The 24,791-nt window shown below is 36.7% G+C and overlaps 1 protein-coding gene across 1 annotated transcript in view; it reads left to right on the forward strand.

The window, feature by feature from the left end:
* The window catches only part of SLC1A3 (solute carrier family 1 member 3), a 63,171-nt gene extending 40,811 nt beyond the window's left edge, over window positions 1-22,360 (forward strand). The window contains exons 3-9 of the mRNA XM_068177351.1: window positions 2,411-2,615; window positions 4,636-4,678; window positions 12,604-12,899; window positions 14,918-15,151; window positions 16,922-17,116; window positions 18,427-18,561; window positions 19,763-22,360. Of these exons, the coding sequence (XP_068033452.1) occupies window positions 2,411-2,615; window positions 4,636-4,678; window positions 12,604-12,899; window positions 14,918-15,151; window positions 16,922-17,116; window positions 18,427-18,561; window positions 19,763-19,967 (1,313 nt within the window). The 3' untranslated portion in view covers window positions 19,968-22,360. The remainder of the gene's footprint in view (window positions 1-2,410; window positions 2,616-4,635; window positions 4,679-12,603; window positions 12,900-14,917; window positions 15,152-16,921; window positions 17,117-18,426; window positions 18,562-19,762) is intronic.
* The last annotated feature ends 2,431 nt before the right edge of the window (window positions 22,361-24,791 follow it).

The raw sequence follows: 24,791 nt of genomic DNA on the forward strand, positions 1-24,791 counted from the left end.
CTAATCCTTCAAAACAGCAATTTTTACTGGTAAGGTATGCCCTACACTGACTCCTAGTGACTTTTGGAGTGTGTAGGAGGTTCAACCTACTGTAAGGGGCGAAGTACAAAAAAAATCAGGCTTGGTTAAAGCACAGGCAGGTGTGTCTGCAAATTTTCTAAGAATGATTGTGCTCATCCTCTGGTCTTGAATATATTATCTGTAAAGGGCAGAGTACTGGGAACTGACTGATTCAAAATGTCTGCATTTCCAAACATTCCTACTAAACTGTACAGGTTAACTCTTTGTGCTCAAGTTGTAAAACAAGTTTAAAAATTGTCTTATCCAAAATGAAAAAACAGATAGACCACTGTTGCTACTTTAGAAAGAAAAAGTAAGAACAGAAGAAAACCGATTAAAACATACAAAAATGAAATTGATTGGACTAGTATGTAAGCATTCATTTTTCACTTTGTAAGTTGTTTTATTTTAAGTTTCGTATTAATACTTTAAACATAAAATTTGTAACAAATGCTGTCTGAGATATGTGCTGTGCAGTTCAATTGCAGATCTGAAATTCTCCAAAAATTATTAACATTATTTCTCTTATTGGCTAATAGTATTTGCATTATTTCATATTTACATTACTTGAGGGCTCTAAAAATAACAATCTTTCATCCACAAATAAGAGGGTTACAGGACTTCCCGTTTGTAAAATTTAGCAAGTTATATATAACTTGCTAGTGTTTGCCACTTTTGTCACAGCATTTCAAATCACAAATGTAAACATACAATGAATATGATAATCCAGTTCTGCAGATGGAAAAGCTGAGTAGAGAAATGAAGGATCAAATTCTTCAAATGTTGGATTTCCATGCTCAGTTTCTTGCTGTACACTTTGTTCTTCCACTACAATGGCACACACGTAAACCAAGCAATTCAGTGATGTCCATTCGCAGCTCCTTTTGTGGGTACAAATCTTACTGACTTTAATGGTCTCTGCCAAAAGGGCAGAAAATGAAAAAACCTGAACTGAAAGGATAAGTATGAAGCACATGATTGGTTTTATACTTTGAAGATTTGATCAGAGCCTGGGACACATCCTTGATCTCAGCCACACAGGGCTGAGTGCTTTCACATCAGGACTAGAGTGCTTTAACTGTAGCGCCAAGAGAATGTATCTCCTCCTTGAGAAGACAGACTGAAGTATTATATATCTACAATAATTTTAAAAAGTTTTAGTTTTGCCAGGCCATGATTTGAGTTTCCGTATTATTTATATTCCTGCAGTCTTCTTGCCTTATTTTAAATGCTTTGTCCTCTGAGACAGACATCCAAAGCAGAAGTTGGTCAACTTTTTTTTATATTTTATATGTTCAAAGGTGGCATCCATTTAAATGTGTAGACAGTCTTTGGAAGTACGGATTAGGCAATTCCATATAGGAGGAGACAATAAAGCTAAAAGGTCCTTTCCTTACCCCTTTTTTTCATTCTACACTTTGAAAGCTTGATTGCAACAAGAAGCATGAGCACTGCTTTGAGGCAGATGGCACAGCCCTCCTGATGGAGAATGGGCAAGTATCGAGAAGGAGCAGTGGGACATTTTAAGAAGAACTATCTGACTTAGCTGCATCTGCTGGAAAGAGGAAGTGCATTTCCATTTCTGACAGCCCTCATGAGACATTCCTTCTCAGACACTCAGAACCCTTTCCCTGGCAGAACTGCACCTTCTATTAAAAAACACATTGCAGCCATTCATCAGTGCAATCTGATGATCAAACACTATAGAAGATGCCCTAGGGAGCACCCTAATATTCACAGTAGATCCAGATAAAGCCAAGAATTAGGATTAATGTTACAAATTCTGCAAAGTTCATGAAAGACTATAAAGGCTTAGTCATGCAATGGTAAGGATTTTCTGAAACAAGCTAGCAGCATTTAATCTGTTTTAAACTCCCATGGCTTGGGACAGAGGTAATCTGAGGTTGCCCATTGCGGATTAAAGAAAACTCTTCATACATATTAATTGTTGCAAACATTATCAACATTACTTAAGAATACTCACTTTTCTATCTTACAAATTATGTTTAACACATTTTTCAGACTATGGTAACTACATTAATAAGAAACCATGAATTGTCTCACTGGAATATAGGGAGTGCCACACTGCATCAGACCAATAATTTTTACTTTTAATGAAGTGTTAAGAAAGCATGGAAAGCTGTAACTCTTTTAATTATGAAAATTATGTAACGAGGGGCAGGATGGGAATACAGTGGCAGTATGAGCTGCAAAAGAGGGACATCTTGCCTTGGGTAGCTTTAAGTGTGGTCATCAAAACTGTTCCCACAGAAGCATTTTCATCATGCTTAGTTCATACTCTTTACTCACAACTGTATCAGGTGAATGTCATTGTGCTTAAATTCACTAGGAATTGCTGCCCTGGATAGTAAAGCCTCAGGGAAGATGGGAGTCCGAGCAGTAGTCTACTACATGAGCACTACCATCATTGCTGTGCTGATTGGCATAATCATTGTGGTCATCATCCACCCTGGGAAAGGTACGAAGGAAAACATGCACAGAGAAGGCAAAATTGTGCAAGTGACAGCAGCAGATGCCTTTCTTGATTTAATCAGGTATGGCTATGATATTGCACATTTTTGGTACCACTAGCTATGACAGTAATGTTGGTTTAACAGAGAACAAAAGTAGAGAATTTTAAACAGTGAATGCATAAAGTTGCCAAATTTCTTTCAACTGTGTGATATCAGTATCTCTAACCCTTACAATGCTAAAAAGGGATACATGGATTTATTTCCAAATCAAGCTGTTGCAGGGGAAGAAATTGCTTTTAATACTGAAAGGAAGTCTCTTTTCTTTTCTTTTCTTTTCTTTTCTTTTCTTTTCTTTTCTTTTCTTTTCTTTTCTTTTCTTTTTTTCTTTTCTTCTTTCTTTCTTTCTTTCTCTTTCTTTCTTTCTTTCTTTCTTTCTTTCTTTCTTTCTTTCTTTCTTTCTTTCTTTCTTTCTTTCTTTCTTTCTTTCTTTCTTTCTTTCTTTCTTTCTTTCTTTCTTTCTTTCTTTCTTTCTTTCTTTCTTTCTTTCTTCCCTTCCCTTCCCTTCCCTTCCCTTCCCTTCCCTTCCCTTCCCTTCCCTTCCCTTCCCTTCCCTTCCCTTCCCTTCCCTTCCCTTCCCTTCCCTTCCCTTCCCTTCCCTTCCCTTCCCTTCCCTTCCCTTCCCTTCCCTTCCCTTCCCTTCCCTTCCCTTCCCTTCCCTTCCCTTCCCTTCCCTTCCCTTCCCTTCCCTTCCCTTCCCTTCCCTTCCCTTCCCTTCCCTTCCCTTCCCTTCCCTTCCCTTCCCTTCCCTTCCCTTCCCTTCCCTTCCCTTCCCTTCCCTTCCCTTCCCTTCCCTTCCCTTCCCTTCCCTTCCCTTCCCTTCCCTTCCCTTCCCTTCCCTTCCCTTCCCTTCCCTTCCCTTCCCTTCCCTTCCCTTCCCTTCCCTTCCCTTCCCTTCCCTTCCCTTCTTCTCTCTCTCTCTCAGAAAAAAGACTTCTGTTCTGCTATCTGCATGGGTCTTTTTTCCTTCTTCCATAGCACAGACCTTATTACCAAATTCCTCCCCTTCCAATTTGAAGCAATTTTCTCACTCCACTTGAACCCCTGATTTACTTATTTATTTTACTTTTGAATAGTAGCCACCAATCTGGGTGCATCTACTCAAATTATTCAATTATATGAATGGGAAAAAACTTTCAGGAACAGGCAAGTTAAATGCTTGAGACAGAGGGCACAGACATAAAATCTTGTTTTTTCTTTGCTCAGAGAATCTGCAGTACCTCTTTTACAGAGCTAATATGTCACAGATATATTCCAGGGAGTAGGGAAGCTGAGGTTTTGAACTCAGGAGCTTTTCCACAGGTAAAACCATCAAAATTTTGTGTTCCATTAACCCATTTGGAGAATCCGGAGACACGGAGAAAGGCCTCCAAGGATCACGCTGCCAGAAAGGGGGACTACAGAAACCTCCATGAAGAGGTTTGCGCTCAGATTCCTCAAGATCTATTCAGTTAAGGCTGCTTCTAAATCCCTCAGAAATGCACAAAACAAAGGAGAACAAACCAATCCCTATCTGCAACAAATGTTGCAGACATAAAACACACACATGTATGTATTATTATTATAGAATACTCAAAACTTGAGAAAGATTTGGGGTGTAACCACAAGAAGACTAAATCAAGTGATAAATATCATTAAGTACTAGACTACATAAATGCAAAAATTGAGAACTCAAAATATATTAAATATTAATAAAATTTTTATTAATCTGGATTCATAATGCATTAATAAGTACAAAATTTAAAGTGAGCCCATAGAGCTTTGTACCTTTAGTAATTTAGCTAATATACTTCTCCATAACCAGACCTGCTATAGAATACTGAATACAGAGATTCTAATTGCCAGGAACTATCCAATCCTACATTTCATCCTGGTAAAGCTTGCCAGTCAATGCTACATGCAAAGCTCTACTCACTGTATATATAATTACATATTATTCTTAGGATTCCTCAAAAATTAGCTGTCCAATTCTTTTATTAGCTGTGTCCTTACTAAAGGAATTATTAGCATATTATTCTCATGTTATTTTCTTTCTCTTTCACAGAAATATGTTCCCTCCAAATCTCGTGGAAGCTTGCTTTAAACAGGTAATTTTTTTTTAAATTCCAAATAAAACATGAAGAAGTAAGAAATTAAATGTAACCTTATTTGCCTTAGGAATATCATGTTCCTGTACTTACATCAGAAACATATTTTAGATTTGCTGCTGTTGAAAAAAAAATCCCTGAACTAAACCAACCAAATCTATGGTTTTTTTTCAATCATATTGAGACAACAGTATTTGCTATGAGAAGTGAAGAAAACCCACAGAGTTTGGTAAATCAAAACATTTCTTTTTTCAAAATGTCAAATCCACAAGTTGACAGCAAGGTTCATTAAGGTGAATTCAGGATCTGGTTTTCTAAAACAGTGTTATGTTAAACTGGGAGATACTGAGATATTCACCATCTGTGCAAAGACTGGAATATTTTCAGGGATGCTATATGACAAATACGCATAGGCTGGAAACAGAAGAAAAAGTTTGTGGACATTAACAGAAAAAGCAAATGAAGATCTTCCTGTCACCTACAGTAGAACTCCTTAGGAGTGCTTTTTTTACATTGCTTCTCAAAATCCTCTATCTTAGCTTGGTCATAATCTTAGCTGTACTATGGAGAAAATAATAGTTCCATTGTTTTTTTAAAAAGGAGGACATTTGCAATTCGGTGAAACCTAAAATGTGTCTTTCCACAATCTAGTTGCTTCATGTTGACTTCACAGATAATCTTGAGCTGATATTATTTACCAGTTACTGCTGTAGCAATAAAAAAAGCTGAAATGTGGAGGTCAAGAAGAGCATAAAGTATGAACTTTCCAAAATCCAGCTGACTTACATCTTGCAGAAGAATTGAAAAGAAATTGTAGCATTATCTTTAGCTGTATAAACAGAAACCAATAAAAAGGAGTCACTTTCTGTTAAAGATTTCTAGATTAAAGATAAAAAAACAAACTAGACCCAGGTCCAAATGCCATGCTTCTGTCTTCAGCAAGGATGTTGATGAACTCAGTACAGAAATGCAGAAGAGCAGTATAGAAAAAGTCTATATCTAAACTAGAAATAAATTCAAAGAATGTAATGTAATAAAGTACAGGAACGATACGATCTTTATCTCAAAATAATGAAATAATTGGGGCATAAAGTTACAGATGCAGCAGCAAGTATTTTTCATAAATCTCTCAAATTTGGATGTTATTATCTAGAGCTCTTGAAAGCAATCAAAGTGTCTTCCAGACTGCAGTTTCAAAAAGATTTTGGAAACTGTTTAAGCAGATAACAGGCCATTAGTTCAATCTCACTTATAATGAAAGATATAAATGCCTTAAAGGGAAAAGTAGAAACTTCATAATAAACAAAAAAGTAAAAATCATAAAACAAACCTACTACCAAAACCACAAAGGTTTCTGAAACATAAATTGTACTGTCTTTCTTCCATAATATTGCTCATGTCCTCTTTCTTTTTTTTTTAATTTTTTTTGTTGTTATTATTTGTTTTGTTTGGGGTTTTTTATTTTCTTTTTTGGGGGGAGGATTTTGACTTTGGAGAAAAAGTAGTTTTTAAGATGATAAAAGTGAAATAGTTGAGTAGGGGACTGTAAGAATTGTTAAAATTGTAGAGGTAGCAATGGAAGTTGCTGAAAGACTGGGACTACATCAGTTGATATTTTTATGAATGACATTGCCAAAAGATGCACACAGTTAAGTTTACAGATGACAAGAAAGTCCAAGCAGTTTGTGTTGAGATATCAAAAAAAAAAGCCAAAGAAGGTGATAAGACCCTGGCACAACACAATACTGTAAAGTCACAGCAACAAAACGACTCAGCTCTTGCACATGTTGGCATGTTTGGAAACCTCCTAGTAGCTCTCCAACACATGAAGTAAAAATTTAGAAGTTAACAGTAATTCCTGCTTTGACATAGCAAATTATCATCAAAAATACCAAAAACGTTCAGTTCAGCTCTAGGATATACCTTAAGTGACAGAACACTTAATTCTTAATTCTTTTGATAATATTCTACTGTAACAGAAAACTTGGGTTTGGTAACTAGGAGTTCTAAACCTATGTCCTATAGATTATGTTAACATTTAAGTATCTTGTATTTCTCACGTGCTTTAAAGCGTAAGGGAGTTTCTAAAAAACAGTCTAGAAAAACAGGACATACTTAGCAAAAGTTTTTACTGACTTTCAGCAGCAACTGAAAGTACCAGGATTTTAAATTTGTCACACCATTACTTTTTGAACTTGGTACCAAACCCTAGATTTTTACATAAAAATTATTTTATTGTAGCAGATTTGTTAAAAAATACCTTAGCTTACAAGTATGTGTAATTTTCTTAGGTATCCAGATGATTTTGTACATCTGACCCCACAATTTTCTTTCCAAAAGTTTCCATCCATTATTTCGTATGTTTCTCAGAAGATTTATGAAGAGGAATGAGCCATCTGGCACAAATCTGTTTGTGTAACACCGTGTTTGATGGTCAGAGCACAGTACTTCTCATAGCTGTCCACACTCAAAAGTTTAGCACTATCCCACAGCTTTACACACCTGGAAATCATCACTGGAATATGCACTGTACATTTAAATCACATCTTCGGATAGATCAGATGTGCATATTATGTCTTACAGCATGCTTAGGCAGGTTTCCTTCCTAGTTTGTATTGGAAGCCACTGGAAGGTGCTAAATTAAATGGAGAGCATAACCAAAGTGGTAGAGATTTTAAGTGGAGTTGGCAATGTTTTTATATGTTTGCTGCTGGGAGACAGAGTCCTGGCGGGAGACTGGAACCTTAGGACTTATCTAGGATATATCTTCTTAAATTTTCTACTGTTCCTCTTTCAGTTGTTTGGTCCTTTGGATTCCCTTTCCTGTTTCTTCCCAACAAGACTGTGAGGCAAAGCTGCCTACCCATTCTTTTACTTCTCATCCTCCTTCTTTTCCCAGATATTTCCCTTTTCCACTTGACTGCCATGAATTTTCAATTATGATGGAAAGTGGTTATGTTCCCTCAGGATCCTGGGATGCATTTTTTCATGTCCTGTACACCTCCATTCAGTTTCATTAGGTGATTCCAAACTTTTGATTTAAGTGGAAGGGACTTGGCTCCTCCAAATTCCACCTGGAGATTCAGGGACTTGAGAGATATGGAGAGATATGCCAGATAATGGAGACTGAGACAAAGACCTCATTGGGTACCTCAGCCTTCTCAGACTGATTGTAAAACAGCAGATTGTTAATCTAAATAACAAGTTTTCTGATGATGGTTGTTTTAATATGACCTGGCACGACATTCACTATGCACAGTTCACATAAGGATTTTGTGATTCTTACGAGTAACAAGAGAATCTGAATAGATTGACTGCAGGTGAATATTCCACACTTATCTAAAATTAGATTACTTATTTCAAAATTTTCTCTCTGCCCTTGCATTCACCCCAGTTTAGGGATATCTAAAGAAATCTTTGGGTTTATCTTTCAGCTCTGGCCACTCTCTCTTCATTTCTTCTTCTTTGCTAAATTAAAAAATGCTGTCTAGCCTGGGGCTGAGCAGTAGTGAGCAGTCTGCTTGTTAAGCAGATACTGCTTCTTAGCTGCTTGTTCTTTGTGCTGTGCTCTGGAGGTGTATCAAAGGACAGAAGAAACACAAGCAAACTTGCAAAATCAAGAGAAACAGAATCAATCTAAAAATTTGGTGAGGGTCATTCTGGTGTGAATAGGTAGAATTTGATGCCAGTTAAAGCTTTAAAAACTGCATCTGATAACTGCATTTCTTCTGAGATATTTTTAATTACATATTTTTGTCATTATCAAGGGAATTGTAAGTGTTAATCACACATCCAGAAATGAATACTAACTAATACATGGTGTCTATTGCTCATGATAATTTGAGGTAGTTAAGATATATTATGACTTGTGTCATCAGCTCTTACACAGAAAATTTAGAACGCTTTCACACATATCCATATGGAAAGCAAAAAATAAAACAATTCAGAACATGGAATATCTCTGTCTTCTTTTAATTTTCAGGGTTGCATTTAAGCACACTCGTAACTTTTAAAATCATTATTCACCAAATGCTGCATCATCGTACAGACTTAGCGCAGACAGTACTAATGACAGTATCTCAGAGTAAATTATGACAGTGAATTATGAATTTTCAGAATAGCTAGCATTGCAATTAGCTTTTCCGCAAGTTAAACAAATGGGATATGCTGATGCCAGGTTATAATACTGCTTCTTCAAAAGTCCTTCAATATGTCCAAGTCAAATGATGGGATATCTTGTATCACTAATAAAACCAACATAATAATCAAATCGTAAACAACTGATTCATTGCATTATTCAATACAAAACCTGTATTGTCTATTTTGCAGTGAGCTAAGTTAATTAAATTTAATTTTCCAGTTGGTCATTACCACCATGTTTTGTAAAAAAAGTCCAGAAATGCATTATTTTTGCATTTTATTTGCAGATGTGATTGTTCATAGAAAGCTGTTCAAATTAATACATTCAAATAACATTTATCTTGCTCCTCAGTTGTTCTCTGTACATGAACTTAAGGAACAAATTTGAATATTTTGCATCTAATATCTTACCAGGCAAAAATAGGCCTCTTCCTGGAGGCCCAACAAAATCATATCCTCTGGAAATTATAGGACTTCAGTAATATTGCCTAGCCCATCACATATTATCAGTGTATGGACCTCTGTTCTTTCTTCTGAGACCCTAAAGCCTACAATGAGTGGTTTATTTTCCCTAATTTCTTCTATTTCTGAAAGTTTCAAAGAAACAAGAATGAGCAGAATCACAATGTGAAATTAAACTGTCAGTTTCAGCTACATTAAAAGCTGATAACTCTGATTGCCACTAAGATAGAGATCTGCTGAAAATAGGAATATCATAAAACTTTAAAAAACTAACTCTTACTGCCAGTTACTCTGCAGAGCAGTAATAGTCAACCCTGCTATTAATTCATCTATTTCAAAGCAGTTTCTAACATCTTGAAGGTGGTCCTTCATCCAGTCACTTCCTATTAGCCATTGGCTTTTTCACCATTTCACACACAGAAAATATGTTTTGTGGTGATCAAGCAATCTTATGTTTTGCCTTTGATGTAATTTGAAAGAGTAATAGTAAGGGTAAAACTCAGCCAACACCGTACATTTTTTTCCTCAGTAGATACATCCCTTGTGTTCCCTGTATCTGGTTTGCCTTGATTTCTTTTGCTTCACCACAAAACTTTTCATGGCTTTTGATAGACAACTTTGTGCATAAGACAGATCCACAGCAGGCATATCCATAGGCATCTCCTGGTGCTCAGTCAGCTATAATGGAAGAAATAGCAGCTCAAGGAAATATTCCAGTGGAACTAAAGTTGCTTTGGTTTCTGTTGCTTAGATTAACACTTTGAATCTCACTCTAAAAAAGCTGTTTCTCCCCTGCTCTGGAAGGGGTTCCAGAAAGACAATTCTCCATAGTAGTATTTCTGAATACTTAAGTCTGATTAATAAGGTGAGCGAACAGATAAGACCTACATCTCTTTGGGCCAGTCTAGTACCTGAAATGGAAAAGGACTTTGCTGAGTGAGTTCTTAAAATCTGTATTATACCCAGAAAGAGACTTAAGTAATTAATTAAAAGCATGTTCCTGCTGTGACAGAATCCCAGAACGAGTATAAAATGAAGACATACACTTAATACCACTTTAAATTCTTTCTAACACAGGTTTTTGAAGGTAAAATCTTCATTTGATTTTACTTTTTCCCATACAGATACCAACACCTTCTCAGTCCCCCACCACAGTTTTGTAGCCGCGTGGGCAACTCTGACCTAATCTGACATGAGGGGGGCGATTCTCAGACAAGTAAAGGTCATGGTGCCTCTGATGGAAAAGTGGTTTATGACTTAGCTCGTGGCCTGTTCCATCAGGCAGGCAGCACACATCCAGCTCTGCCCTACAGCTGTATCACACATTTGACCTAGTCAGGTAGAAATGAGAGAACAACCTGAGGGTAATGGAGGGGATTCAGAACCAAGTAAGTTATGATGTGCTAGGGAAAGTGGGAAATTAATAGGAAATTTTATAAGAAATTAAGCTTTAATTCCAGACCTTATTGTTCCAGAACTCATTAAACAGCTTGCTTTTCTACATTCACCTAATCCGTGTGCCTGCAAATGCAACATTGTTACAGAATTTGCATTAAGGGGTTTGCATCTAAGGTTTTTTTTCAATAAAAATAGAAATGTAACAATTACCACACCTGGAGACAAGGAAAGAGAATAAGATAGGAAACAGGAAAGGGAAAGAGAAAAAGAAAAAGAAAAAGAAAAATTAAAAAAGAAAGAGAAGGAAAAGAGTGATATAAACTGTTAGGCAGTATTTTAACATTCCTGACAAGACAGAATAAAACCATTTTAATGAACACTTATATTACTTTTCCATTTGCACTTTAATACCTTTATGTTACTTAAAGGGACAACCCCATTCCTTCTTCTCTGGTTGTGCAGTTCCTGTCTGTGTTCTTCCCTCTCTGACATTTCAACAGCCAGTGAGAGCTGATTCACTTCCCCAGGCTTTACCCAAAATATGGTGACATTTTTTGCTTGGTGAGATTTCTGCCACTTCAAAAAGTAGAATTGTCTCACTAAGAGATTAAACAGGAATTATCACAGGTTGGATGTGAGTGGCTGAGGCAGTGGAACTGGGCTTTTCCATGGCAGCCAACTGCTCATACAGCTCTCAGCTGACTTCTGTACAGCCCAAATCTTAAAAGATTTTAGCAAATTTTATTCAAAACTCAAGAGTATCTGACCTTCATGAATCTTGGTTCTACTATATATTATTTAGGAACCTTCCATAAACATCCAGTTACCAGGTTTTATTTGACATTCTGAGAGAGCCTTTAGAGGGGTACCTCATATCTGTGGAAGGAGTGCATAAAACTAACCAGATGCAAAAAGTAATGTTTAATCAGGCTAGTGTTGAAAGATGATGATACTCAGGTTTCCCATCTTGGTCATAATTGCTTTATTTCACTGAAGTACTTCTGAAGTGCTCAACAGGTCTCCAGATATCAGTAAGGATACTTGGAGCTTTCCTGGTAGCTCCAAAAAAAAAAAAAAAGAATAAAAAAGGAAAAAAGGAATAAAAATCCAAAGTTGTTGAATAACCTCAACACCAGCATTCTGCTCCTTTAATGGACTAATTAGCATCCTGAGACACATGAGGAACATACTAGTGATACTTAGTAAACTTTCAAAAGAGTTAAACCAGGACAAAGCCACAGGGCTTTTTGAGCCCAGATAGAATTATTCAGACTGTAAATTTCACTTTGGAAAAACACTGGGGGGTGAAAGAAACACAGTGACAAACATTGGGTGGTTTTCAAAGCAGACATTTAGGACCATATTGATATTTAGAAATTGAATTTTCTGTTCCATAAAGGAGCCATTTAAAGTATAACACTTTCTCTAAGTAAGAAATGTGGTGACCTGTACTGCACAGTAAACTAATGGCTTTGCCATAACAAAAACAAAAAGGGGTATGTTATATTTAAGTTAGCTTCAGTCTTATTTCTTTTAGTACAAAAAATGAAGAAATAAATAAAGTCCAGAGTACAAGAAAATATTCTCACTAGCCAAAAAAGAACTATAAACATTTGGAATTTTGTTGTTAGGAAAAATAGCAATTTATGTAAAATGCAAATTAAGAATCAACAGTTTTTTTACAGAACAGAGGAGCATAACAAATTTGCATCTTTGACATCAGTCTGTTTATGAGAAAATGATTTCTAGAAGCTAAAGATGAAGATTTAGCTTTTGAAGTTAATAGGATTTTTGTTTTTTCAGGAAAACCAAGTATTCATCATAGTACATTTTCCCTAGATAAATAATAATTTAATTTGTGATTTTAGCCTTCGTTTGATATGATTCACCAAATTTCTATCTTTCTTTTATTTTCATTTTAACAGTTCAAAACCAACTATGAGAAGAGAAAGTTTAAAGTAGCTATTCCATCCAATGACACATCCACAGTGACTTCCATAATAAGCAATGTGTCAGAAGCAATGGAAGCTCTCACCCGAATGAAAGAGGAAATAATTCCTGTTCCAGGTTCTGTGAATGGAGTGAATGCCCTTGGCTTGGTGGTGTTCTCAATAAGCTTTGGCCTGGTGATTGGGAGCATGAGGGAGCAAGGTCAGGCATTGAAAGACTTCTTTGATAGCCTCAATGAGGCTATCATGAGATTGGTAGCTCTAATCATGTGGTAAGTGCCTCTTCGATAAATTCCTTTTTAAGCTACTAACAATATTTTTTCATCACAGTTAGGCACTGAGTAGCAAGAATCTATTTGGTAGAAAGTCAGACAATAAGATTGTATCTACCTTGGAACTTTTTCATGAGTGAACCCAAGAGCTGTAACTCTGTGTGACCATAATCTGCCCAAACATACCAACTCTTTCAGTGGGTTTCATTTTTGACATGAGAAAAATCAGGGTCTATGGCAGAAGTTGCTACCCTTATCAGACCTATTCTACGTCTTCATAAAAATAGCAGTCACAGCAGTAGGCTGTTGAAGTTTCCTTACATCCTAATCTGAATTCATTAAACCGACAAACCTCTCCCATAATCTAATTTCTACACAGCAAGACCTTGTTATCATAATTTTCCAACACAGCTGGTTCCTGTAGTTGGGGGGTGTACATGTATGTCCTTGAATTGTAGCTCCACTGCTGACACATACACATAATTTTCCTGCTTTTGTTATTGTGTTCATTAGGTAAATAAAATAAATACCTTTTCCCTCATGGTATGAAATCTTTTCAAAAATTAGGATTTATTATTCTCCAGGTAGAAGGTTAACTAAGAAATTGTATCTTGTTGCCTTCTTTACTACAGAAAAAAGCCATTCAAAGACTTTATTCAGGATCACACATATATACTACCACACTAGATATGAAACCAAAGTTAAGTATATTTGCTCCATTAACTAAAATATTTTCTCCTTCACAAGCACATTTAAAATGCCAAAGCAGTGGATTCAGATTAATTTCTACATGGACTTGATGATGTAAAGGGCAGTTGAGATACAGTGGATAGATTCTGCTCTGTGGTATCTTACTTTGAGAAGACAAATGGACATTTATAGGAGTAGGACTGTACCTAAATTACTGCTGCAGCAGAAGTATGTTTGAGTTTTATGCTCAGCACCAACTGTTTCTTCACCTCCAGCTGTGCTTCCTGATAGGCAAAAGCAGTTCATCTCACCTGTGCTGACAGCGTTTGGCATACAGATTTCTTCATGTCTTCATGGTGATGAATGTATTATCCAGTGCCCCACTGGATGAAATGTAACATAGCCAGAATTGGTGCCTGGAAAATAGACAGACTTTCCCAAAAACATTAGAGTGAATATAAAAGCAAATCTTTAGTTGAAACCTTCCAGGTACGCAATATGATGAAAGTCGCACGTGGTATATTAATTCTACCATTTTTATATGGTTAGTCCATTATTATACTTATCATACACTGTCCAATTAAAAGGTTAGTTGGTTAGATAATTGTTCCTGAGGTCCTGCCCCACTGGTTACTTTTGCCCCATTTCTGATATGTCTGGTCCAGATTCTGGTTGGAAAACAGAATGTCCTTGTTCTCTTCTTGGAATAAAACTAAACAATATTTAGGAATGCATTTATAAGGTTAGCTTTTTGTTCCTAAATGTAGGGAAGAAATGTAGGAAAAATACTAGAAGCTATAGCCAAAGTTGCAAAGCTGCAAATATGTGAAAAATATAAAAAGCTAAAAATCTTAGGCATCAGAAGCAGCTTGAAATCTTCAGAAGTCATCAGGCTTCTGTGTGGGTTCCTTCCCCAACAACCTGGGAAACAACACTGAATAGACCTGGGTGCTTGGTATAGTACACACATATGTCAGTTTAGCCTTCATTCACGTGGGCAGAATTACAACAGGATTGGCTAAACTAGCTTTTATATTACAGCTGAATTCCAAGGGGAATTAATTTCCCTACCTGTCCAAAAGGCATGCTGTACATCTTGAAATCCTCACCAGATGCTGAATCCACTGATTCCCACCAAAAACATTCACTGCTGTGATTCAATCCAGGTTGAATTGTTCAGTATTGAGGAGTTAAATTTTTGAACTGCTCCTGAATAGGAGCATCCTAATAGTGAAATATTACATTTACGTGTATAAACACAAACAGGATGGATGGGGGGCCGAATCTCTACTTTGTTTTGTAATGCTGTTTTGATTTCTTACTTGCAGGTATGCTCCACTTGGAATTCTCTTCTTGATTGCTGGGAAAATTGTTGAGATGGAAGATATGGGTGTGATCGGTGGTCAGCTTGCCATGTACACTGTAACAGTTATCATTGGTTTGCTAATTCATGCTGTCATTGTCCTACCTCTTCTCTACTTCGTGATCACTCGTAAGAATCCATGGGTATTTATTGGAGGCTTAATCCAGGCATTAGTCACGGCTTTGGGAACATCTTCCAGGTATAACAAAATATTTTAAAGCCGTGTCTTTTTATGGCATTACTAGTTTAGGAAACAATTTTGCCTAATGTTTGGTGTTTGATATTCTAACTTCTTTGCAATGGCTTGATAATGAAGGATAGAGCTGGCAATGAATATGGATGGCAAAATGGAGCAGCAAACAGAAAAGTCCTGAGGGGATTCCTATTGGCAGCTGACATATGTGCCCAAAATCCTGATAGCAAATTTTGGATACAGAGCCTACAACAGAAATGCCACTTTTGCTCTTTGCAGGTGGTCAGAGTTATGTCATGTGAATTTAAAAAACTGTTTGCATATATGACAGAAAGAAACATTACAATAAAGTGTACATTTCTATACCATTTGACCTTTCATAAAACAGCAGCCATTTTAGTAGATTTTAAAAATGTGTCCTAAAGACAGGGGCTTTCAGTCAGATATTCTGTGATACTTAATTGGAGTCCTTGGTGTTTGAGATTATTTTGAAGTAAAACCCCAGGTTGATGCAAGACAGCATACTACAAGTGGATTTAAAAAACATTCAAAATTCAAATGTAAGATGACTGTCAGCAAAGTTATGTTTCTAACACAACCTTCCACAACCCCTCTTTATTTTTGGTTGGTATTTTACCAATACTGATAGAGTTTTCAAAGACTAAAAGTCTGCTAAGTATTTAGCAATGAAGGTTTCACTGGGATCAAGTAACCTGAAATGCTGTGTCTTGGAAAACCTCTTTACTTTGGTGTGGTCAGATGTAGAGATGCAGGCCTGGCTTAGACAGAATTAACTTTCTTCATAGCTGCTCATATAGTGCCATGTTTTATATTTTTAGCCAAAACAACAATGATCACATGCTGACATTTTAGCTATTGTAAAGTATTTGCACAGCTTCAGGATCTTCTCTGACTCTCATTCTGCCCCCACAGTGAGTTGAGGGGTTCACAGTGGGTTGGGAAGGCACATGGCTAGACAGATGAACCAGAGTAAGTAAATAGATATTCCATGCCACATACATCACGCTCAGCAATGAAAGAGGAAAAAGGATTTTAGGAAGGCTGGCCACATAGTACTCCAGAACTTGCTGGCCACTGGTCCATCTGTGGGAGCAGTGCCTGAGTATCCCTTGTATTGTTTCATTTTCTTCTGCTCTTCTTTCAGACTTCTCCCACACTTACTAAACATTTTTATTCTCAACCCCTTCATTTTCTTGTTCTTGCTATTCCTTTTGGGTTTTCTCGTCCCGTCAAGGTGTGGAGGCAAATGAGTGGCTGTGTGGTGCTTAGCTGCCGACTGGTGTCAGCCCATAGGTCGGAAAGTAATGCCCTTTTCAGGGGAGCCCACAAGCAAGAAGAGAAAACAAGCTTTTTACTGAAGGTTTGAATAGTCCAATTGGTATACCTTCCATAAAACAATGTTTAAGGACGATTCAATCGCAACTCCATGACTTAAAACTGAGAAGCAGGAATTTCAGATAGATTCCTCTGCCTGGCAGAAGAACCCTTTGACAAAACACTAAACTTAAACACTTTCAGATTAGGGATTATGTAGAGAATGGCAGTAATTACCATCTGGGGAAAGTTTCCAAGAGTATTAGGAGAACCTTCACCATTAGAAACGTTTAAATTCAGTATTTGCATAAAAAAAACCCTATTCTGGTAGATCACATGAAAACAAAGACAGAACTGTCTCATGATTATAAATGTGACACTCTTCTCTTTCCCTCTTTGCAGAATTTATATAATATATTATCTTTTTTCTTTTTCTTTCAGTTCTGCAACACTACCTGTTACATTTAAGTGTTTAGAAGAAATAAATGGAGTGGACAAGCGAGTTACAAGATTTGTACTCCCAGTTGGTGCTACAATTAATATGGATGGAACTGCTTTATATGAGGCTTTGGCTGCAATTTTCATTGCACAGGTCAACAACTTTGATCTGAACTTTGGACAGATTATCACAATCAGGTATGGAAACCACTGTTACCTACATTTAATAAAAACACCTTTGTGATGACCCCTTCCTGGTTTAAGTGGGATTAAACAAAAGCATCTAGACGTAAAACCAAGAATTTCTACAGTATCAGGTTATCTGAAATTTCAGATACGTATTCAGCACATATTCTCATTTAGATAAACTTTTAACAAAACTGTAATGTGACACACCCATTACTGCACTTAAAAAAGACAAGTACAAAATTTAATTAATTTCAAATTTTTCTTTCTTAAGAACTCATGCAGCTGTTAGAACCTTAGAAGAGGAAGTGTTTTCCTTGTTTCAGGAGACTAGCAGGGCTAGCCATGTAAGGAACAGTAATACAGTTTTATTACATCAGCAGACAGAAATGGTGAACACAGGTTATGTTTTCAAGCACACAACCCTTCTTGTTTGAAATATAACAGCAAACAACCCACTATTTATGGCATTCAATGATAACTGATCTGCTTTAATTTCATTTTGTTTATCACAATCTAAGGAAAAAGGGTGATGGGTGCTTGTGCAGAAGAAAGGAATGTGAGCAAGGGGACAAGTGGGCATTGTGGGACAAAGACACATATCTATCACATAGGAACACTGAAAGTCCAGAAATAGTGCTCCATAAAACCCACCATTTATTTCAATATTCATTAACCTAAGGCAAAACTCTGCCTTCACTCTCCAAGGAAATTTTTTCACTTTCATTAATACTAGAGCTGCTCCCTGGCAAACCACCTGAGAAAACAAATTCTAAACCGGGTGTGAACAAGCATATTTCTATGAAGTTACTGGACGGTATGACTCAGGGTTTCTGGCAGCTTTCTGTTTTCTGATGCCAGAACACCAACTGCTGGAGGACAGAGACTTCACCTGGCATGAAGTTATAGTGAGACAGACAGAGAGCAAAAGTTCTTGTGCTAGATCTGCAGGGCAGAACTACCTCCTCAGCTTTTCTTTTAACATGTTTGAGCTTGTGGAGAGAGCTTTTTTAATGGGTGGGGACATGTAACTATAAAGTTTTTTTCTGGCCCTTGGCATCTAGTAGGGAATTTATCACTAACAAAATCATGTTTCAAGGTTTCTGGATAGAGATTTAGTGAAACACTTCGGATCAAGGGTCATAGTCCCCTGCAGCTATAGAGTATTCAGATAAGGGACTAGGCTCATCTTTTTATTTACTACTGAGTAAATGCCTTCTTGCTTTATATCTGGTTTTAAAGTTTGACTGATGATAAGGAGAGCTTTTATTACAGTTTAATTACAGAAATCAGTTAATTGTTCTTGCCTTCTCTTTGCACAGCATCACTGCTACAGCTGCCAGTATTGGGGCTGCAGGCATTCCTCAAGCTGGACTGGTCACCATGGTCATTGTTCTCACATCAGTAGGTTTGCCTACAGATGATATCACTCTTATCATCGCAGTGGACTGGTTCTTGTAAGTATTTTTATGGAGTTGTTAAAGGCTTAGACCATATTTAGAAGTGAAATAGCCCAGCACAGTGTGGCTATACTACAGTGTTTTGATCTGGAAGGCAGTTGGAAACAAGTGTTGAAAAGAATGACTATTTCTTGCTAGTAAGGTATTTTCTTAGGGCAGATAGTAAGGGGTGTTTCTTAATTATGGTTTCTTTTACATGCGAAAGTTTACATAGAAACCTCTATTGTTCAGATACTAAGAAGACTTTCAGATACACTGTAATTAAATAAGCAAAGAATTGCTTTATTCTTTATATTTTTTGTAGGATGACAATGAAAACTTTTCAGTCAATCAGACTCAGAACTGGATCAGATATAACCAATTCATTGCAGCCTTGCTGACTATCTAATCTAGGAAATGTTCATCTGTCTACCCCATGAAAGTAGAAATTAAAAATAATTGTGTAACTGACAGCACAAAGTATTGCCCTCAGTTTTTCCATTCATCTATCTTTAGAAGATTACATGCACCTTTAAATATATATACCTAGGTCCAGGAAATAAATGAAAGGAACACTTTTTCCAACTTCTATTTCATCTAACACCTATTATTTAGCCTTTCTGGGGCTTTTACCCTTCAATCATCTTCAGTGATCTCTGAAAGAAGTTGCCTTTGTTGTTATCAGAACATAACGTCTTCAAATGATTATCTTACCACCTGATGTAGGTGGATGCTTACCTACTGACACTGCCAGTCACTCCCTGCTGGGCAGAGCCCTCTGAGAGGGATGAATTTTTGTAGTTTAATATGAGTCATTCCTGCACAATTCCACCCTAAACTACACATCATATCTTATGGTCAGGAGACAAACCTAACAAGGAAACTTCTTGCTGGCTTACACATTTAGAGGATGTAAACCCAAACTCTTGATACCCAAGAGTATCAAAATGCCTTCAAGAAGCCATATGCTCCCTTTGCCATCCTCATCACATGACCATTTCTTGCTGTGAAGTTGCTGAGAGCATTAACACATTTTGTGACTCCATATCCCATTGTATTTGTTAATGTCTGTAGAAGAAACAATGGCATTAACAGTTCAGATAAGTGAATGTACATAAAACAGGTGACTCATCTGGTAGCTATCTGAGGGCCACTTTAACACCTAGTCTGCTTGCTTCCCTGAGCAAGGGATAGAAGTAACTCACCACTTTTTCCCTAGGGATCGTCTTCGTACCACTACCAACGTCTTGGGAGACTCCATTGGAGCAGGAATTGTTGAACATTTATCACGGCATGAGCTGAAGAACAGGGATGCTGAGATGGGTAATTCTGTGATAGAGGAGAATGAAATGAAGAAACCATACCAACTGATCTCACAAGAAAATGAGAATGAGAAACCAATAGATAGTGAAACCAAGATGTAGGCTAGAGAAAGCGTGAGTTCAACACTACAGGTGTGGGAAAACACACACTTTTTCCAGCGATTTATATCTTGAATTCACCAGCTTCATCTATTCCTTGATTTCTCCCTTTATGCTCGCACTGGAAAGAATTAATGAAAATATATTCCAAACTAGCAGCGATCATGGTATATGTTGGCTTCCCACTTAAAAAAAAATTAACAGGCAACAACACTGGTCCTGCTAGATATATGCTAACTGGGGATAAAAAAAAAAAGAGATTGTGTATATGTTACTCAGTCCTGTGAATCTTTTTTTTTCTTTTTTTTATGAACTGGAAAGTAAAAACAGATAACAGAGCCTGAAAATGGTTTTATTTTTTTAAATACCTGTTGCAAAATTCCTAACACCTATAAACACACAATCAACACTTCTAACTTGATAACTGCATCCAGCTAAGTAAATTAACAGGACTTTTGCTATTTTATCTGATTTTTTTTTTCTCTAGTGTTATATTATTGTTCAAATGCTAGCAGGAAAATAAAAAGCAGGAGATAAATTGAGGGGATAAAAAGGGGGAAGATCTATAAATAAGAAAAGAAAATACCCCCAAATCAGCACTTTTACCAGCTGAGATAAAATATTTCTGAGAAAGTTATTTTATCTAGACAGTTTTTTAAATTAGATTCAGCTGATCTTTATAAAAATTTAGCCTAGTTGGCTCCCACTGACTCGCAAACATTTACATAGGCATGTATGTACTTCCAATCTGGATTTGCTCCCTTAATTTCAACATCACAACCCAGTTGAACAATCTGTGTGTGTTTGTAGGAGTAAGGGCCTGGTCTGGGACAGAAAATGTGTCATCTCTGTTTGGATAAAAAAATTTGCACGCTCTGGATGCACTAATGAGCTACTTAATAAGCAATTATAAGAAGGCAGTGCCAGCCTTCTACCGAAGGTGCAGAGGGTGAGATGTTCAGCTCCTAAATGCCTAAATGGGCATTCTGAGTCTGAAACCCTGAGACCAGCAGAGATTTTCTGATTGGAAACCTCCCAAAATCTTGATCCACTAATAAATTATAGAGGTATGAACTGGATTTACATTTTGCCATCTGTAGAAGGCTCCCTATCTTAATGTGAAATTTTTAACTCCTAGACAGTTTACCAGTAGCACCAGAAAAAGAAGATAAAAGCCTTTAGAAAATAAAATGAATGGATGCTTTTGTATTTTATTAGGAAAAGATATGCAAATTGAAAAATAATAAATACTATAATATATGTCAAAGTTTTAATTAGAAAGGATTAAAAAAATTAAATATTGTAAGTAGTTTTCAGGGAATAGATAAGGAAAGAATAAAAAAAAAAGAAAACAATGCACTTGTAATACAGTGGCTTTTTGGTTCAAGATCATTCCCTGAAAAAGCCCTTTTCTAGAAATATAAATTAGGTACTTTTTCCTTTTGCCTTCCATTATTAGAGAGGTTAACCAGAAAGTTTTATAATGCAGATGCAGTTGGGAGCAAGAAAAGCTATAAATGGACAGGCACAATAATTTTCAATTATCTGTTTTATTGAAATATTCCATTTTCTTCTTTGTTGTTCCCCTTGCCAGAATAATTCTGATGACAGAAATGAAGGATCCCTTTGCATTGTCCCAGCTGCCATTCCAAAAACATTCAGTATGTTGCATCTGTCACTTAAAGTCCATCAGTAATATGTACAATAACTGTAGTGAAAATGTCAGCATGCTGGTCAAAGACAAACCTTTTCCCAGGCAAGATTGTTTTTTTAGGACTGAAAATTCCTGTCAGTCTTCTCCAGTTGAGTAATTTAGAAAATATGAGCAAGAACTCTCAAGTGAATGAAATGAACAGGGTTTAATATAGGTTACTGAGCATCAAACCAAGAAAGCTCTAAATGAATATCTAAATGAACGACTGAAAGAAAATATGGGTTGTTTTTTTTCATTTTTGGTTTTATTTTGGGTTTTATTTTTTGTTTTTTTGGTTTTTTTTTTTTTTTTGCTAACAGAATGCAAATCTAGGATACAGACAGGCATTTTCTGATATATAATTAGAGATATTTTTATATAGATACTGTATTCAGAATGTGTGTATAAACATTAACAGTAGAATTTATGGCATAACATTTTAAATTTTTGTTAAGATTTTGTTTGGAAATACATTGCAAAGACAATGTAAAAGGCTGTCTTTCTATGACATCAGCTGAGAAAAATTTATTGTGTCACAAAGAATGTGATCTTTTTTTATACTAACTTTGTTTCTTATGGAAATCAGTTATTATAGAAAGATTCCCTTCCCCATCCCTCATTGGTTCTGCATCGGTATGCACCCAGAGTGGATTGAGAAACATTACTTTGTAGATGTATTTTCAATAAAAATAGTTTTACATTACTGCTCTTATTGTAATTTAGATTTCTTTCAAAGGCTCTGTAATATAAGCTCTGCACAAACACAGAGATGAGGAACTCATAGATTGGGATTCAGGGATTACAGGCCATTTTGTACAGCAGGGCTTTGAACAGGGCTTCCCCACTACAAATACTTACTTAGTTTTATGATCAAATATAAAGAATGATAGGGTGGGAGACAGAAACATTAAGAATTAAAAGAACTAGTGTTTACCCTCCAAAGTTTATTCAAATTCAAGTATATAAATACATATTAACATCTGCAAAATAAAAAAAAAAAAATCAAAAAACAACAACAAAAGCATTATTAGATTATCCAAACCCCAAATTCAGCTTTGTAACATTACAGCCTTCTTAAACAATTCACTGTTATGCCCATGAAAGCGGTTTATGATGCTGGGTTCATTTGGCAAAACCTTCAGCTAGCAGTTATCATCTAATGGAAGTAAGTATCTCATCAGAGGCACTGGAAAGGTATAAAAGATACAAGCTGAATCACTTGCATCTTGGAAGTTGTGTTGTTAGGAGTAAATGGAGACAGCAGGGAGAAGTCCTGCCTTCCTGAACATACGTCAGCAAAACACTAAACAATGACCTCTATGAATACATCCGTGATGTGTTAAGTGTAAACAAATTTTGTGAAAGAAATCGGAGACAAAAAAAGTTCAGAGAAGGCATGGTGTTACAGGGCACATGAACGTAACTTCTAACAATTTTATTTCTAGTTACCTGCATTTTCATTCACCCAGTCCAGGTAAGTATCTTTGTGTCTTTGGAACTACTGTCATGATGGAAAGAGTGTAAAGAAAGAAGGCTAGTGTATCACAGAATCATTTAGGTTGGAAAACACCTGCAAGATCATTGAGTCTAACCTTTGGCTGATGACTGTCAGCTAGACTATGGCACTGAGTGCCACGTTCATCCTTTTCCTGAACACCTCCAGAGATGATGACTCCAACATCTCCCTGGGCAGCCTGTTCCAATGCCTGACTACCCTTTCTGTGGAGAAATAAATTCTTACCAATGTCCAATCTGAACCTCCCCTTGCTCAGCTTGAAGCCATTTCCTATCATCCTGTCACTTGCCACCTGGGAGGAGAGATGAACCCTGTCCTGGCTTCTCCCAACTTTCAGGGAGTTGCAGAGAGTGATAAGATTCCCCTTGAGCCTCCTCTTCTCTGAATAAACACCCTCAGCTCCCTCAGACACTCTTCACATGGCTTGCACTCCAGACCCTTCACCATCTCCACTGCCCTTCTCTGGACATGCTCCAGCATCTCACTTGGAGATATTTGTGGCACAGTGGCCTTGCTTACTCTTCCATGCCCTCATGCAGAAGTGAGATCTCTGGTATTTCATAATTTTCCAGCAGTATTTTCATTTAGAACTTGCGGAACAAAACAGCATTGCCACTCTTAGGCAAGAATGCATGTCTCTGTAACGGTGTGTGGCCAGTAAAAAGCAAAGTGATCATGCATGTGGAAAATCAACTACTGGCACAGGAGAGTATTTCTTCTGAAGGACTGGATTTGCACAAGTGACATTTGTGTTCCAATGCCAGCACAACAGACAAGAAATTTAAGGCTTTTTTTTTCAGCTAACCCTTGCTTATTTTAATAAAGTTACAACAGAAATGGTACTGAAGAGTGTATCTTGTTTGTCATGTGATCAACAGTGTCCTAGTTGTGATAACGGTGCATGATCAACTTGGTTCTGGTGTGATCAGCCATTTCCCAGAACAAGACAAAAATTTTGAGATTAACTGAGAGATCACTACCTGCCTGGATTTCCCTCTTTCTAAAGCGATCAGCTAGAAGAGTGAATAAGGTGGAAGATTTCTACATGTCCATGCAAAACTGAAAACTCAGACTTGCAGCATCACTGAGGCAACAAGATTTCTGTGGAAAACAGAGAGCAGTAGTCAGGTGATACAATCCTTCATGATGAGCCCTTTCCTTTTCCCCTTCCCCCACCCAGCTCCTCAAATGTCTCTGAGATACACAGACATATCTAAAATTCAAAAATTTTAGGACAGGAGTACCAGCATCTCTAACAAAAGTTTCTCTTGAACATGCCTCATTACACAACTAGGGCTGCACAAATAATTGATTTTTCACTTCAGTGATAGAACTGAAAAACAGGGGAGAATAATTCTTCCAGGTCATCACTGAAACAATTTTTTGTTGCTTAAAAAAAAATCCTATCTCACTTTTAGATTGCTTTAACTCTATTTTAAATTAAAACAAATTCAGCTGTAAAATGAACTGAACTTGGAAACAAAATGTTGAATCATTTTGTTAGGAAAATACCAAAATTAAATGGTTCAACTTTCCTATAATATCGCCTCACTTTAAAGCCAATTGTATTTATAGAAGTTGGCACAACTTCACAAGTACTTGCCTCAAAAACTGCATT

This window comes from Anomalospiza imberbis, chromosome Z (assembly GCF_031753505.1).
Source record: "Anomalospiza imberbis isolate Cuckoo-Finch-1a 21T00152 chromosome Z, ASM3175350v1, whole genome shotgun sequence".
In the NCBI taxonomy this organism is placed as follows: domain Eukaryota; kingdom Metazoa; phylum Chordata; class Aves; order Passeriformes; family Viduidae; genus Anomalospiza; species Anomalospiza imberbis.